This window comes from Trachurus japonicus, chromosome 24, assembly GCF_045865225.1.
Source record: "Trachurus japonicus isolate A0001 chromosome 24, Traja_1.0".
Taxonomy (NCBI): domain Eukaryota; kingdom Metazoa; phylum Chordata; class Actinopteri; order Carangiformes; family Carangidae; genus Trachurus; species Trachurus japonicus.
Window position 1 is genome coordinate 15,116,629 of NC_140930.1, and position 14,127 is coordinate 15,130,755.

At 43.1% G+C, this 14,127-nt stretch overlaps 2 protein-coding genes across 3 annotated transcripts; one reads left to right on the top strand and one right to left on the bottom strand.

Annotated features, from left to right (window-relative positions):
* Positions 1 to 357: 357 nt before the first annotated feature.
* dcph1 (damage control phosphatase 1) lies at positions 358 to 8,035 on the bottom strand. Of its 2 annotated transcripts, none has more exons than XM_085771470.1 (5): positions 7,916 to 8,035; positions 3,115 to 3,220; positions 2,764 to 3,005; positions 2,470 to 2,635; positions 358 to 2,068 (listed from the first exon to the last, which is right to left on the bottom strand). In XM_085771470.1, the coding sequence occupies exons 3-5, from the start codon at positions 2,958 to 2,960 to the stop codon at positions 1,286 to 1,288; spliced, it is 1,146 nt and encodes a 381-aa protein (XP_085627596.1). In that variant the 5' UTR covers positions 2,961 to 3,005; positions 3,115 to 3,220; positions 7,916 to 8,035; the 3' UTR covers positions 358 to 1,285. The 2 variants fall into 2 exon arrangements, with proteins under 2 accessions (XP_085627596.1, XP_085627595.1); XM_085771469.1 differs by lacking the exon at positions 7,916 to 8,035 and adding an exon at positions 3,564 to 3,641.
* Positions 7,668 to 13,751, top strand: zbtb2b (zinc finger and BTB domain containing 2b). Its single transcript, XM_085771468.1, has 3 exons — positions 7,668 to 7,885; positions 11,333 to 11,513; positions 12,315 to 13,751. Exons 2-3 carry the CDS (start codon positions 11,341 to 11,343, stop codon positions 13,741 to 13,743), a joined length of 1,602 nt encoding a protein of 533 aa, XP_085627594.1. The 5' UTR covers positions 7,668 to 7,885; positions 11,333 to 11,340; the 3' UTR covers positions 13,744 to 13,751.
* Positions 13,752 to 14,127: the final 376 nt, after the last annotated feature.

Consider the following 14,127-nt stretch of genomic DNA (forward strand, 5'->3'; position numbering starts at 1 on the left):
CAGCCTTAATGACGCTCGTGCAGAATTGTACAACACACGTTACAGCATTTCCAGCTGTTTTGTTGGTTTCCAGCTGACTGTTCTTCCAGGTCCAACCTGACTCCAGTGCATATGAAAGGTCAACAGGTGAACAACATCAATGACTGTCAGTATATAACAAGAGAAGATTGCAACATTTTACGTGCATAAATATTTAAATATTTTATGCACAATTGAGATGATTCAGATTAATAAACTGTCTGGATGTTACATTAGTTAGAAATGCCAGCTTTTGAGGCTTTGCACAAAGAAAAAATATGCTGCAAAATAAAGACATTATTACCACATTTCTCAAGCTTGCAAAATACGACAGCGGGGTAGGAAGAGCAGTCATTACAGTTCTTTATTAAATCAAACCCATTAATGAAAGTTTTAAAGATTTCCATCAGCCGCACTGAGAAGAATCCAGTTAAGATCACCTCTGAAGTACAGAAACAGACAATGAGGAATTAAATGACATAACAGTGTGCACAGAGAAATCCACTTTTATCTATGAAGATACGGAGGTCTGGGTTGCCATTTAAAACAAAACAAGCACATGTCGTCACTGTTATTGTTACACTTACCCCCAATAACAGTCTACCAACTTTCAAACCGAGCAAAGTGGTTATCAAGTGATGTTATGATTTGGCTCGTTTAAACGGCTGTCTGAATGTTTTCGTGCATGCATATCAATGATCACTGAGTGCAACAACCTGAGCTGAGCTGAGTCAAAATAAAAATAGCTGTAAATTACATCTACCATCACTCTCCTCAAGCACATGCAAAAATTAAAGTACGGCTGCTCTAAGACATAGATTTATAAAGCTCAATGTTTACTTAGCTTCAACTCAATAATTGTTAACAGCATCTACATTAATCTGTAAACATTGTGACTTAATATATTGTGCACATCATATTACCTATTTGTGGTAAAAATAAAAACGCAACCTTGATTCGTTACCTCTGAGGATTAATTTCTCACCGTAAACAACTGTGTTTGAATCAGAGAGATGTATAGATTCAAAAGTGCTAAAGCATTTTAAGATGATTTTGAGATGGTACAAATATGTATTGAAAATAAATCTTTCATCATTTCTCTTATTGTGCGTTTCTGTATCGAACATTAAGTGCTATTGAAGGATGAGAAACAAAGACACCACGTAACAAATTCTTATAACTTAGTGGTATTATGGCTTAAAGGTATCTCCTGCTCATGATACTCCTTTTGAATCCACATCTTCCCAGCGGGTTCCTGTGATCGCCCTCACTGTTCTGACTTCCGGCAGTTGAACTGAATGACTGCGTACTTGCCGCTTGTCATCCAGTCTGGATCTTGGGAGCTGAGCTTCTCCCCTTGGCCCTGCTGCAGACCGACCTGTATGTTGGCCTTCAGAGTTCTCAGGCTACACAGCGGTGCAGGCCCGAATCCGCGTAGTGCGGTATCGAAGCCCACTGTGTGATCCCAGTCCCTGTCCCCAGTCAGCTTCCTGTAGTTCAGATCCCCTTTGAACAGCACCAGGTCGGCTCCCTGCAGGGTCGCGTACAGGTCGGGAGCGTCAGCCGGCATGTCGCAGAATTCATGGGGCTGTGTCCAGAAAGGATGGTCGTGATAGGACCACACGCCCTCTTTAACGTAATTCTGCCACTGGAAACCACTCTTGGACATCCACTTGTGATTGGCTGCCATGACCTGCCGGATGGTCCACTGAAAATCGTTTGCTGTGACGTCAGAGACAAACCATGGGATGGATTTGCCGTGAAAATGGATTTCACGTGCAAGGCCAGAGGAAACCAGGAAATCTGCTAAGACCAAGTCAGTGACTAACTCAAAGCCAGCATTGTCTAGTACAATGTCCACTCTGCCGCCTGTGATTTTCTCTGACTGTCCCGGTCTTTGGGAGGAAATAAGAGTTGACCACACCATGTCGGAGTCATCCACCAAGATAAATGGCTGTAGGCTGCTGAGGGAATCTATTGGACTGGTCTTCTGTGAGTTATCTTGGCCAGCAGATATAGACAAGTCACACTTATTCCCCCAGAGAGACACCTAGGAAAAGTAAAAATAAAAGAATGAATGCCCAATAATTTGCTCATGTTAAAATTTCATATACCTAAATAGTGCTTACGAGTGTCAGATTGAACTCAACATCAGAACTAACCAACTTTATGTGCTGCCACACCACATCAAACAGACTGATTACTACAAACTCAACTATGATGAAACCCCTGAACAGATGAGTGCAGAGTGCAGACTCATTAAATCATATCATATCATATTAAGCATGAAGTTTCTTATTAAAAGAATTGTGTTAAACCTGATTATTTATGGAATAAAAAATAAAGTAAAGGAATGCATGCATTGAATGTTTTTTACCGATTCATTTTTAGGTCACTTATTAGACTTTTCACGTGGTTATGAAGATTTAAGAAGGTAGTGAAAATACTGACCAGCAGTAGTTTGTTGAAATGCTCAAGCAGCTGATTCTTTGACATCTCTTCCATTCCTTTGTTGATGCCCCCCAAGTATGTACACAAGGTCATCACAGCCTGCTGAGACTCAAAAAAACTCTGAGTCTTTCCCTCATTAAACACATCGTAGTCACTGATAGGAGGACTGCAATAAAAAGAGAAATAAAAGTATAATCAGACCAGAACCAGGGCACAATATAAAGAAACAAAAAAGGATGAAAGCAGGAAGTGGTTCATTAACAGATCTCATTTAAAGATGGAAATGCTTCTCACTTGAGCCAGAGGGCCTCATGTACTCTGCGGTACATGTAGCACTCCACGTAAAGCCATGGAGACTTAAACCAGCTGACAGACTCCTCGTCTCCATGCGATCCCCGGTGTCTCTGCAGGTACTGGTTCCAGGACTCTGTGTCTTGCAGGGCATCTGTCAGTGGCAGTATTGGCTTATCAGTCTGCAACTCATTCCTCATCTTAGACAGCAGGGATATTGTTTGCTTCTCTGCCTGGATGCCCTCCTGCATAAAATTGAAGATTAAACACATGTAAGATCAAGTCTGAATATGTCAAATGTTGGAATGGAGCAAGGATGTTGCTCAAATGAAACTGGTGTAAATCAATTCTTACCTCTCCATATTCTTCAAAGAACTTGTTTTTGTTGCGATGAATCGTGTCTATAACTTTAGTCAATATGGTCGGCAACCTGTCCCTTATTGTCAAATATGCAAAAGACCTGTAGAGAAACGATATATCCTTAAACGTCACAGGATACTGGAGCAGGTGCATGCACCAGTAAGCTAACCATCTCATTCAAGGTGTTGCTCGTTACTTTGCAACCATTTCGGCAGCAAAAATGTTTTACAAAAATGTTTTTTACGTGTACAACGATGCAGCTTACTTAGCTTATGTACAGGCTATATATCCGTTAAGTTTACTGAGCATGTTAGCAACGAGCTAATGCTACTGCCGGTTTGAACACGACAGTCGTAACGCTATCAACCCAGGTTGTTACAGCAGCGTAGTTAAACACATCATTTAAAGTAGGGACAATGTGATAAAATGAGCTGTCAACATACCCAACCACTTTCCCAGACAGTGAGGGGGGAACTCCGAGCACAGTTTGATCGGCCGCCATCATTGTAGCTGAGGGAGACGGTTTGAATTCAAACTTTATCGACAAAATGTCCAGGACACGAACAAAGTGTAGGGGTCTGCTCATCTGCTGAAGGCGGTGAGACAGGTTTTTTTTCTGGGGACGTGACACAAGGCAAGGCTGACTACAATAAGTTCAACTTCTTGTTTTGTTTTGGGTTTTTTAAAACAAATATTTTACATTTTAATATTTCTTTCCTGGTTCCTTGTAGACGAATTTATTGAGGACACGATGCTGCTATCTAGCGGTCGACGTGTAAATTGCAGTGCCGGGCCGGCGTGTGGCGCGTTTCTGTGTAAAGAGCCTGTTGTTACTTTACTGCCTTTATATTACATCATGGATACTGAACCGTGCCGTGTTTAATTCCCCTGTGACTAACTTTGCGCAATTTCAGTCTTAGAGATTTCAGAATGAGTCCTCTGAAGTAGTGGATCAATGTGGGCCACACACTGCTGCATTGCGCATGGCTTTTTGCCGCAGCACCCCGAGCATCCCTCGTTGTCCAGGGCAACGGTTGTCATGGAGACATTGATTTGCCCTATCAACCCTTGGACCCCCCCCCCCTCTCCAAACCCACACCCCCACGCCCACAAGGCCTTTTGGCGGGAAAAGGAGGGGGGTAAGTTACATTTAGGGAATGGAAATGAAGTCTCTAGTGGCTCCCTGCTTTACACACGAATACTGACATTTAGCAGTAGCCTGTTGTGTGTATAATTTATAAACCTATTTTATAATACCCCTGTATCAAATTGCATATTTCCCTCCTGGGGGTTAATAAAGTATTTTCTATTCTATTCTATTCTACTGGCTGCTTGTACATTTTCTTTGCATGGCCGACCTAAAAGACTATCTGCTTTAACCCTTTATTTTTATTTTATCTTATCAGTTATATACAGTATATTATAGGCATCAAACAAAAGGATAAAACACTGGTGCTTCCACAACCCCACGATGATAAAATGAGAGCACAGAGAGTAAACGCTGGGGTTGGGACCGGGACGGCCTCACCACGGCTCTTGATTCTCCTTTTGAAGAACATGACCAATTGATTGGCTGCACCCACGATTACTAGGCTGGAAAAATACGCACAACTGTTAATTCTGGCGGTGTTTCCCCCGCTTCCCCCCCTCTCTCTCTCCCCCCCTCCCAGATCAACCCCGGTCACTATGGGAACACGGCCGGCCGTTGTCAGGATGTGGGGTCCTTGGGAGTGGGAGTCCAGCTGCGTCCACCTCCGGTGTTCATCCACCGCCGGCCTCCCATCCCCCCGCCGGGCCCCTGCAGCCTGCAGCCTGGCCGGATCTGCTGTTTTTCCAAACCGAGAGAAGAGGACTGACTCACCACTCCGGTTTCAAAACAGGCCCATGAACGGGATGGGTGGGTGGGTGGGTTGGTGGTGGGGGGAGGGCGGCGCGGCGCACAGTTAACGTTAAAGGTCCTGTTTAAACAGGTGTTTGAGCTCGCCACATAGTCGCCGGCTGCCTGCAACAGCTGGCTCACGGAGCATTTCGCTTGTTGTTGCGGGTATAAAGCATAGATAGACTGTATCGTATAAGTCGTTTGGAAATATGCACTGACGTCAGATCGACCGAATCAGGCGCAAATCTTTTTTTTTTCTTTTCTTTTTTACGTCTTAAGCGATTTCACGCAGACTGTGCTGCGCTGGTTTTGAAAATGCATCGTTGCAGGAAAAATCAATTTAGTGGAAATCAGTGACAGAGCAGTCATGTGAAAGTCCAGTCTCTATTCCTCCTTTTGAATATGCTGCTCAAAGATGTTAAAAAGGAAAAAAAAGATAAAAGAAAATTATCAGGGATTAACATAGGGGATTAAAGCCTTATAAATAATAGGAGGCAGGAGTACCTTATTTTTATTGATAGTGGAGCATTATCATACAAATCTAGTGACTACAATGTATTGATTTTAATGATGAATAACAGTGAGCTGCTGCTGTGGTTATCTGCTTCTTTCAATAAACCCTTGCTGTGGCCCTTTCAGCAAAGTAAACATGCTTTTGTTTTGCTGTCATTACCCTCTGCTATTGCTCTACCACTGGCCTCAATCAATGTATTGTTTGTGAAACAGTTTGTTCTCCCACTGGCCTAGGTTTTTATTAGCTAATTAGTTTCTGCAATGCTGGGGACAGGATCAGATCTAGCTCTGTTGTTTGTTGACTGGACAGAGACTTTTAAGTCCCCCGGGCTCTGTTTCATAGACATTTCTGTCCCCTCCCATGTCTTCCGTCTCCTTTTACACTCTCCTCCCATTCTCTGCCTGCCCAACAAGCATTTTCAGATAGCTGCAGCTTGTCTGGTCCCTCTCTGTGGACTCCCTGTCCTAAGGCAGAAACACAACTCTGTAACGACTTGTCTGGGGGGGAAAAAAAGTGATGTTTACAGTGGGATAACGTCCACCAACTCACTGATGACAAAATATTGATGTGAATCCAAAGTGCAGGTCCTTCAACATGTCACGGGCAGTGTGTGTACAAACATCAGTGGTTAAAATCAATTTCAAGGATCTCCACTTTGTGTCTTTACTGGTGCCGCTTTCTGTTAAAAAATAAATAAATCCCAGAGACATTTGAGTGAATCAGATCCCAAATATTTTGACAGGCAACTCTTTGTTTCACAAAGTAACAGCTGTAACCTAAAAAGCTCATTTAGGGTGGGGGTAATTACTTCTTTAACACAGAAGCAATGAGTCAGAAAATATTGTATTTGCTGTTGGTGTGACAGGGTTATTAAAGGTTATTCAACCTACAGGAGGCTCATGGTACTGTTTACAATTTGGGGTTTATGCAGATCTGACATTGCTGTATGGCAGTGGTGACGTACATAAGAACAACAGTGGCTACTTATATTTGTTTCATACATTGGCATTGGCAACAGTTAGCTCAATCAGTATCTACACTTGCTTGTACAATTGAATAATAATAAATAAATAAAAACGCCCATACAGCAGATAATCTGACAACAAAACATAATCTTTATTATTATTATTAATAACAGCCACACATGCTACAAACCAGTATTTACCAGGAACCAGTGTAGTCCATACTATGCAAGGTCAAACATTTAAACCTGTTAAAGCTGTATTCATTATATAGTTCATAAGAGCTTTGTCGGGATTATTAACACACCTGTGAAACAAAAAGGGTGTTTATTTCAACATCAGCAACTTTCCAAACAGATAACTCTAATCCTGTGTCCACAGTAACAAAATAAAAACCATGTAGCTATGTTCAACTTCTTACTCACTATACTTTTTTATACATAAATAAGCCTTGTTTTATCACTTGATGTGGTTTTATATCACAAAGCCAGATTAACTTTCATATCATTTCAATTAAATAGTTAAGATATATGAAAAAACATTGAATTTTTCCTTTAATGTGTAGTATTTCAAAGATGATCAACTAAATCTGGCCCTATATTTTGTTTTATCCCCTAATAACACGTAATAAGTGTCCCTTATATAAGTTATAAAAGATTCAAAAGTGCTTTAATATTCAATTTGGTAAAGCTGGAGTACCTTGTTTTTTTATAAAGGGATAATGGATACATTTTTACTGTTGCTAACACTAAAAACGTGTTCCTTTAAACTTTTAATGATCTTAAACAACAACAAAACTTTGAAGCTTTTAGAAGAAGAAAGAAAATCCTAAATGTGAGACGACACGACAGCAGTGTTATTATTTCAGTGAGAGTCGGTGAGGGACAACAACAACACTTTGTTTTTTGTTAAACGTGTCGTTAACGGCAGAGACCCAATGATTAACTACCACACGATGAGTCAACACAGCAGTTAGCAGCCGTTAGTGTTGGTTCGACCTCGCCGGTTGTCAAAAAAAAGAAAGAAAGAAAGAAGCAGCTAGCAAGCCGGGCGGTTGATCTCACGGCGGTTACACAGTGCGGGAAATTAACGTTAACTCAACCGCCCCCTTTTTTTTTTTTGCTCAACGGATTTTTTTTCCCTTTACAACGGCTGTTTTTTGGCTGTGTGCGTGTGTGTGTGTGTTTTTTTTTTTTTTTTAACCCGCAGTCATGTGATTGTAACGTAAAACCCCTAACCGGAAAACACCGACGGACGACCCCTCTCTCCGCCGCCAACGGATTCAGCGTTTGCGAGGAACAGTACAAGCTGCAGCGGAGCCCAGAGAGAGAGGACGGAGGACGGACGACTCCCCGGTAACAAACAAACAACGTCGTCACGGCAAACTCCACGGAATTAACCGGAGCGCAGGTACGTCCGTGTAAAAGCTACAGTACTCACCCACTCGTTCACTTGCCGTGTAACGTTATTTGGCTTACTTGTGTACGTTTTTTGGCGAACTGTAATTGTCACGGGGGAAGTTAAAAGCGACGCGTTCGTGACCAGCCCCATCCCCCTTGCTTGCGTCTCTCGCTCTTTCCTCGCGCGCGCGTGTTGTGTGTGTGTGTGTGTGTGTGTTGCGTGGGCGCGTTCGCGTGCGTGCATGTCCGTTTTCTCGCGCTAGCAGCAGTAGCAACCGAGAGAGAGAGAGAGCTATGAGAGTCTATGCAATACAGGCGCGCTCGTTTTTATTGTGAGGCTCTCATTGAAGGCTTCACGCACTTAGCCGCTATTTTTCCTCTTCGCGTTATTGAACAGTTTTATTGCCGTAACGTTAGTGTGTTTACCTCGCACACATGTTTTCCCCCACAGGCGGTTTTTTATGGGTGAATAACAGAAAATCTCACTACGGAAGTAACTGGTCCACGTGTCTACATCACATCAGGGGCGGTGCTTTTATTGTTGCAAACAAGTTAGTATTGATTAACACATGGTACTGTGGCTAACTTACCGGATCATATGAATTCAAGCCGGTGGTTAATTAATTGTTTAGTTTTTTTAAAGTCCTATTTTCATCTCTGTCACGCCAGACATCTGGCCCATGCCGCATGGGACTACAAAACTACAAAACATGTAGCTTCCGGAAATGGACAAAACAACTGAGCAGATATATTTTGCGCATCTTCAGTTGTGGCACACACTTTGAGACAACATAAATGTGACAGAAATACATATATGCAACGGTCTAACATGGCAACCTCCATGTTTGATTTAGGAGTAAAGTAATTCAATGTATCATTCACTCAGGACATTGTACAAATCCATTTTCTTCTTCCATACTGACCACCACACCATCCTGTTTTCCCAAGGGGTAAACTGTCTGATCTCAGGGGAGCACAGAGTACAGATGTTTACTTTTCAGATAAATTATAGTGTGTGAGTCCTAGTTTGTTATCTTCCTGACACAGATCCCCTGCAGATGTAACCAAATATTCAACTTATCATTACAGTAGTTTTGCTAAATTGTTGCATTTAGGCACATATTCATACCATAGACTGTAAAAAAAAAAAATAGATTCATACCACTGAAAACATTCTGTATAGATGCTCTGTGGGTGACCTGGAGGCAAACCATGGTTTCTGGGATAGCAAACTAGCCTTTCTTGGACAATGTAATTCCAGCAATAAAAGTCATTATGGACTACTATACTATTCAAACAGCAGCATTCTGATCAATTTAAGGAACGAGAAGGAGGCTATTTATAATCACTATAATACATTAGAAATAATATACAAACTTGTTCAAAAGTAAAAAATTAAAGTACATTACATAATGTCGAGTTTACAATAATTCAAATAGCATGACTTATCTTCAAGAGCTGCTCCAGCTGCAGTGAGTTGTGATGGCATAGCACCAGAACACATGAGTCTGTGCAGTATTTAGTTAAAAATATGTGTCTGCCATATATACTAGGATGATGGAGTTGCCCGTTTATTAGGTTCACATACTGTGGATAAAAGTAAAAGCCCTGCCAAAACATCTTACTGCCATGAAAGTTATACAATTTTTGTTTAACTATTGTTGGTTTAACCTATATTGGTATTGGTCAATTGTATTGTCTTGTATTGAAGGGTCTTTTTCAGGGGCATAATGATTCACGCTTCAGCTCAATTTTCTGAACCACAGTTTGGTGCAATCTTTTAATTACTTTATTTTAAATTGAGGGTATCTAAAATTTCCCATACTGCTGATTTGAATGTGTGCAGGGGCGTCTGCATGAAATGAAAAGCGAGTTTCATCACGTTCGTGTCAGAATGAGAGCTCAGTAGGCTGCACCTGTGCAATGGCAGCATGTTGGTGTTGTGGTTCTGTCTTCCAGCATTGCATCATGAGAGGTTTCGGCCTCGGCTTCAGAATCGTTACACCCATCTCTGAACAGTGTGAAGATCTTATTATAGCCTGGCTGTTTTTTAGGTATCATTTGCCATTTGTTTTTTCAATCAAACTGTTTATTCCAATCATTGAAAAGAAAAGTTACAGAAAAAAAGTAGTGGTTGCAATCAAGTGATAATTTCATCGATAATATACATACGTCGTACAGCTAGTTTGTTTATACTCGGTGACATCAATGGAGTGGACAGAATATTATACTCATCTGTCAGGACTGTGTGTCACAAACTATAACCCCGAAAATGACAAAAAAATGAATCAAATATATCTGATCCATTAGAGTACATTAATTGTCGATAAATGTATTGAAGGAATTGGCAGCTGGATGTATATTGAAGTTGTGGGGGGCTAGAGCACAGTTGGTATTGGGCCTACTGTTGCTGTACCCCCCTTGCACAAGATGCGGAAACCTAGCCTTTTCCTGGAGTGCTGCAGTGCCAGCATCTTTGCACTCTGACCTCTCTTGATGAAATACATATGTGCAGCAGGCTTTTTGAGTGTTTTTATAAACAGCGAAGGTTCACAAAACTGCAGAATTTTGACCTCTGGGGTAATTTTGCTCATGAAATATCTATCATCTTCTGTCTTTGTACATTTCTCATGTCTTTGCCTGTGTGGGGTAGTGAAGGTGTTGGAGACAGGAGATTCAACGTGCCCACGGGCGGTTTCCTTTCTCCACTGGAAGGGGGGTAGAACCAGTTCTGCCTTAGGAATGTGTGCCGACACCCATAACCCTAATCATGTGATGGCCCGGAGCCCTCATATTCCCCCAGTGACCTTTGAGGTCAACGGCACCCATGTTATTGGTCACCAGAAATCATGGAGCTCTGAAACATTGAGATAGAGTTAGGAGGATGTGGGCCCCATCAGAACTAAGTCCTGCACTGATTTGTTTCCTCAGTTTTCAGTACATAGACAAGAACTGCAGAGATGATAAACTAAATTGCTGTGCATCCTCTGTAGCTCAACTTAAGAGTCGATATTGCAGTCAACTGCAGTTACATTACATTTATAATGCTATGTCTTGTACCATTCCAGTGATATTGTCTGCAAATTGTCATAATCGGTCATTTGAGAACTAACATTTTTGTAAAACTATTGATTTTTTTTCCTACATGTCTAATGTCCTGGCAGAAGATTTTGGCTTGCAAATAACGAATTGCAATTGCAAAACGGTCCAAATACTCACCTCGCCTTTTGCAATGAACAAAACAGACCAACACGTTAGGAAAATTGTCTGGTGTCACAAAATAATTCCTCACTGTTGTGTAGAGTCGGCCTTTACAAGGTCGTTAGATCACCCCTGTCAGCCTGACTGTCTGTGGTCACAATAAACTCTGGTCTCCTTCCAGACAGGAAACTCACTGCTGCATGTGTGTGTTTGTGTGTGTGTGTGTGTGTGTGTGTATGTGTTCGTCTTTGTGCAGGTTGAAGAATGGAGTTGGCCAACCATGGTCTTATCCTGCTGCAGCAGCTTAACGCTCAGAGGGAGTTTGGCTTCCTGTGCGACTGCACTGTGGCTATAGGAGATGTCTTCTTCAAAGCTCACAAAGCCGTCCTCGCTGCTTTCTCCAACTACTTCCGAATGCTCTTCATTCACCAGGACAGGTACGAGAGTAATGTAGTAACACTCATACCAGACTCAGGCAAAGTATGAAATGAAAAAGAAACATTACAATGTTGTCACATCAAAAACAGCCTCCACTTTTTCCATGGGCTCTGAAGTGTATCTAAATCTGTTTAGTGTGATGACCCACAACTAACATCATTGTTCAGATCAGTGGATGTGATTGAGGTGACAAATCAGAGCTCTGTAAGGAGATTAAGTGCAGAACATATATGTGTAACCCCAAGAGTGTGTAATGATTTCTCCACTAAGCTCACTTCATCCAAACAGATTAATCATATGCACAGTTTTCTACAATCCATGAACAGTAACGTCCTTAAATTTTCTTATCCACAAGTTGCAGAACGTCAAAAACGTAAGCCGGTTTTGCTCTTCCGGTGGAATTGTATGTTTACATTTCAATGGTTTCATTAGTTGTCATAGTTGCGGTAAACGCATTGATCTATTAACGCTGGCTTTTAACAATGGATGTCTATTTGTGTGATATCCATTGTTAAAAGCTGACGTGATGATCCATGCGTTTTACAGATTTTCAATGAAAAAAAATAAAGATCCATGCATTTGTAGCGACTACTGAAACCAGGGAAATATAAACATTCAATTCCACCGGAAGAGCAAAACCGGCTCACGTTTTTGACGTTCAGAAAAAGGTGGATATAGTTAAGAAAATGTAGTAGTAGCTGAAACCTGTATCAACCAGTGCTAGCCTGTCATAGATAATTTAGAACATTTTCTAACCATATCATTTGTATGTAGTGAACTGTTTTGTGTTTGTTTTTCAGTGACTGTGTGCGCCTGAAGGCCGCTGACATACAGCCAGATATCTTCAGCTACCTCCTCAACCTGATGTACACAGGCAAGCTCGCACCCCAGCTGATAGACCCTGCACGCCTGGAGCAGGGGGTCAGATTCCTGCACGCCTATCCACTCTTGCAGGAGGCCAGCCAGTCCGTCTATTCACACCCGGAGCACAGCATCAACCTCTCCACCTCCCTCTACGGCATCCAGATCTCTGACCAGCAGGTGGCGCTGTCGGCCCGACTGCCCACCCGGCGGCAGCTCTCATCGCCCTTTGAGGGGGACCAGCTGGTCTCCGAGGGGAAGCTCCCATCCACGCCGTCCGCCGCCTTGGCTTCGTTCCCAAACTCCTCCTTACCGTCCAAGCTGGCGTCCTCACCCACGGATCCAGAGGCTTCTACAAGCGGCACGAAGCCCACACTCGAGGACGTAGCAACCGACTTGCTGAACGCAGCCGGTTCCTCGTCCAGCGCCATCCTCCATGTAAAGCCCAGCATCATGAAGAGAACTTCCTCCTTTAGGAAGCACTACTCGTGTCATCTGTGCAGGAGCCGATTTAACCAGAGATGCTTGCTGAGAGAGCACCTCTTACAGCACACCCAGGGCTTTCATCAGAACCCGACTGAGCCCAGCGACGCGCTCTCACCCGTCATGTCTGGAGACCAGAACATGGTAGACATGGAGGCCGTCCTTAAGGGAATCAAGCAAGCGGCAAGTGCCTCGGCTGCCACCGCAGCAGTTGAGATAATCAGTGACAGCGAGCAAACGCCTGTCTCGGGTACCAACTCGGACTCTCCCCGGGCAGAGGTGTCCACATCCAGCTGGGGGTTGGGGGGCTTGAATTCTCAGGCAGACACGCCGCCTCCGTCGGACATCGCGGACATCGACAACCTGGAGAGCGCCGACCTGGACCGGGAAGTGAAGCGGCGGAAGTACGAGTGCTCCACCTGCGGGCGCAAGTTCATCCAGAAGAGCCACTGGCGCGAGCACATGTACATCCACACGGGGAAGCCCTTCAAATGCAGCGCTTGCGGCAAGAGCTTCTGCCGGGCCAACCAGGCGGCCCGACACGTGTGCCTGAACCAGGGGGCCGACAGCTACACCATGGTGGACCGGCAGAGCATGGAGCTGTGCACCGCGGGCGACGACAGCAGCCAGATGGAGGCCATGTTCTTGGGCTCGTCGAAGCCCTACAAGTGTAACATTTGCGCGACCACCTTCTCCAGTCCCAACGAGGTGATCAAACACCTCTGCTTCACCCAAGGGGGGTTAGTGGGACTGCAGGGAAACACGGGAGCAGGAGCAGGGATGCTGCTCCAACGTGAGGAGTTTTCCAAAGATGAAGGCTCTGATTTGTCCAACTCTGGCACCCCACTAGAACCCATAAAGACTGAGGAGATCCTCGTAGAGTGATGCCAAAACTGTGTTCCTGTCCTTTTTAACATGTGTGTTTATTTTCTAAATTATGGTTAATACGTAAGCTAAAGTTAGTCAGGGTATGTATGTTGGAGGTTCTTGATCTACTTACATTGTTTTTTGTTTTTGAGTACAGTATTCTGGATTTTTTTTTCTTTCTTTTTTTTTGACCCAGTCTATGACAAAAATGTTCAAACTAAATCGCCTATAGCTCTCAGGAGTTCAAATCAACATCCGTAGATAAGCAAATAAAATTAACATTTGGCTCATGGATAATTTAAATACCAATGAGGGAGAGAGGAAGTGACTATTGTTAAGTTTCGTCTCATTGTTTTATTATTGGTGAACATCTGTTTTAGACTCTCGCATGTCAGTCTGTAC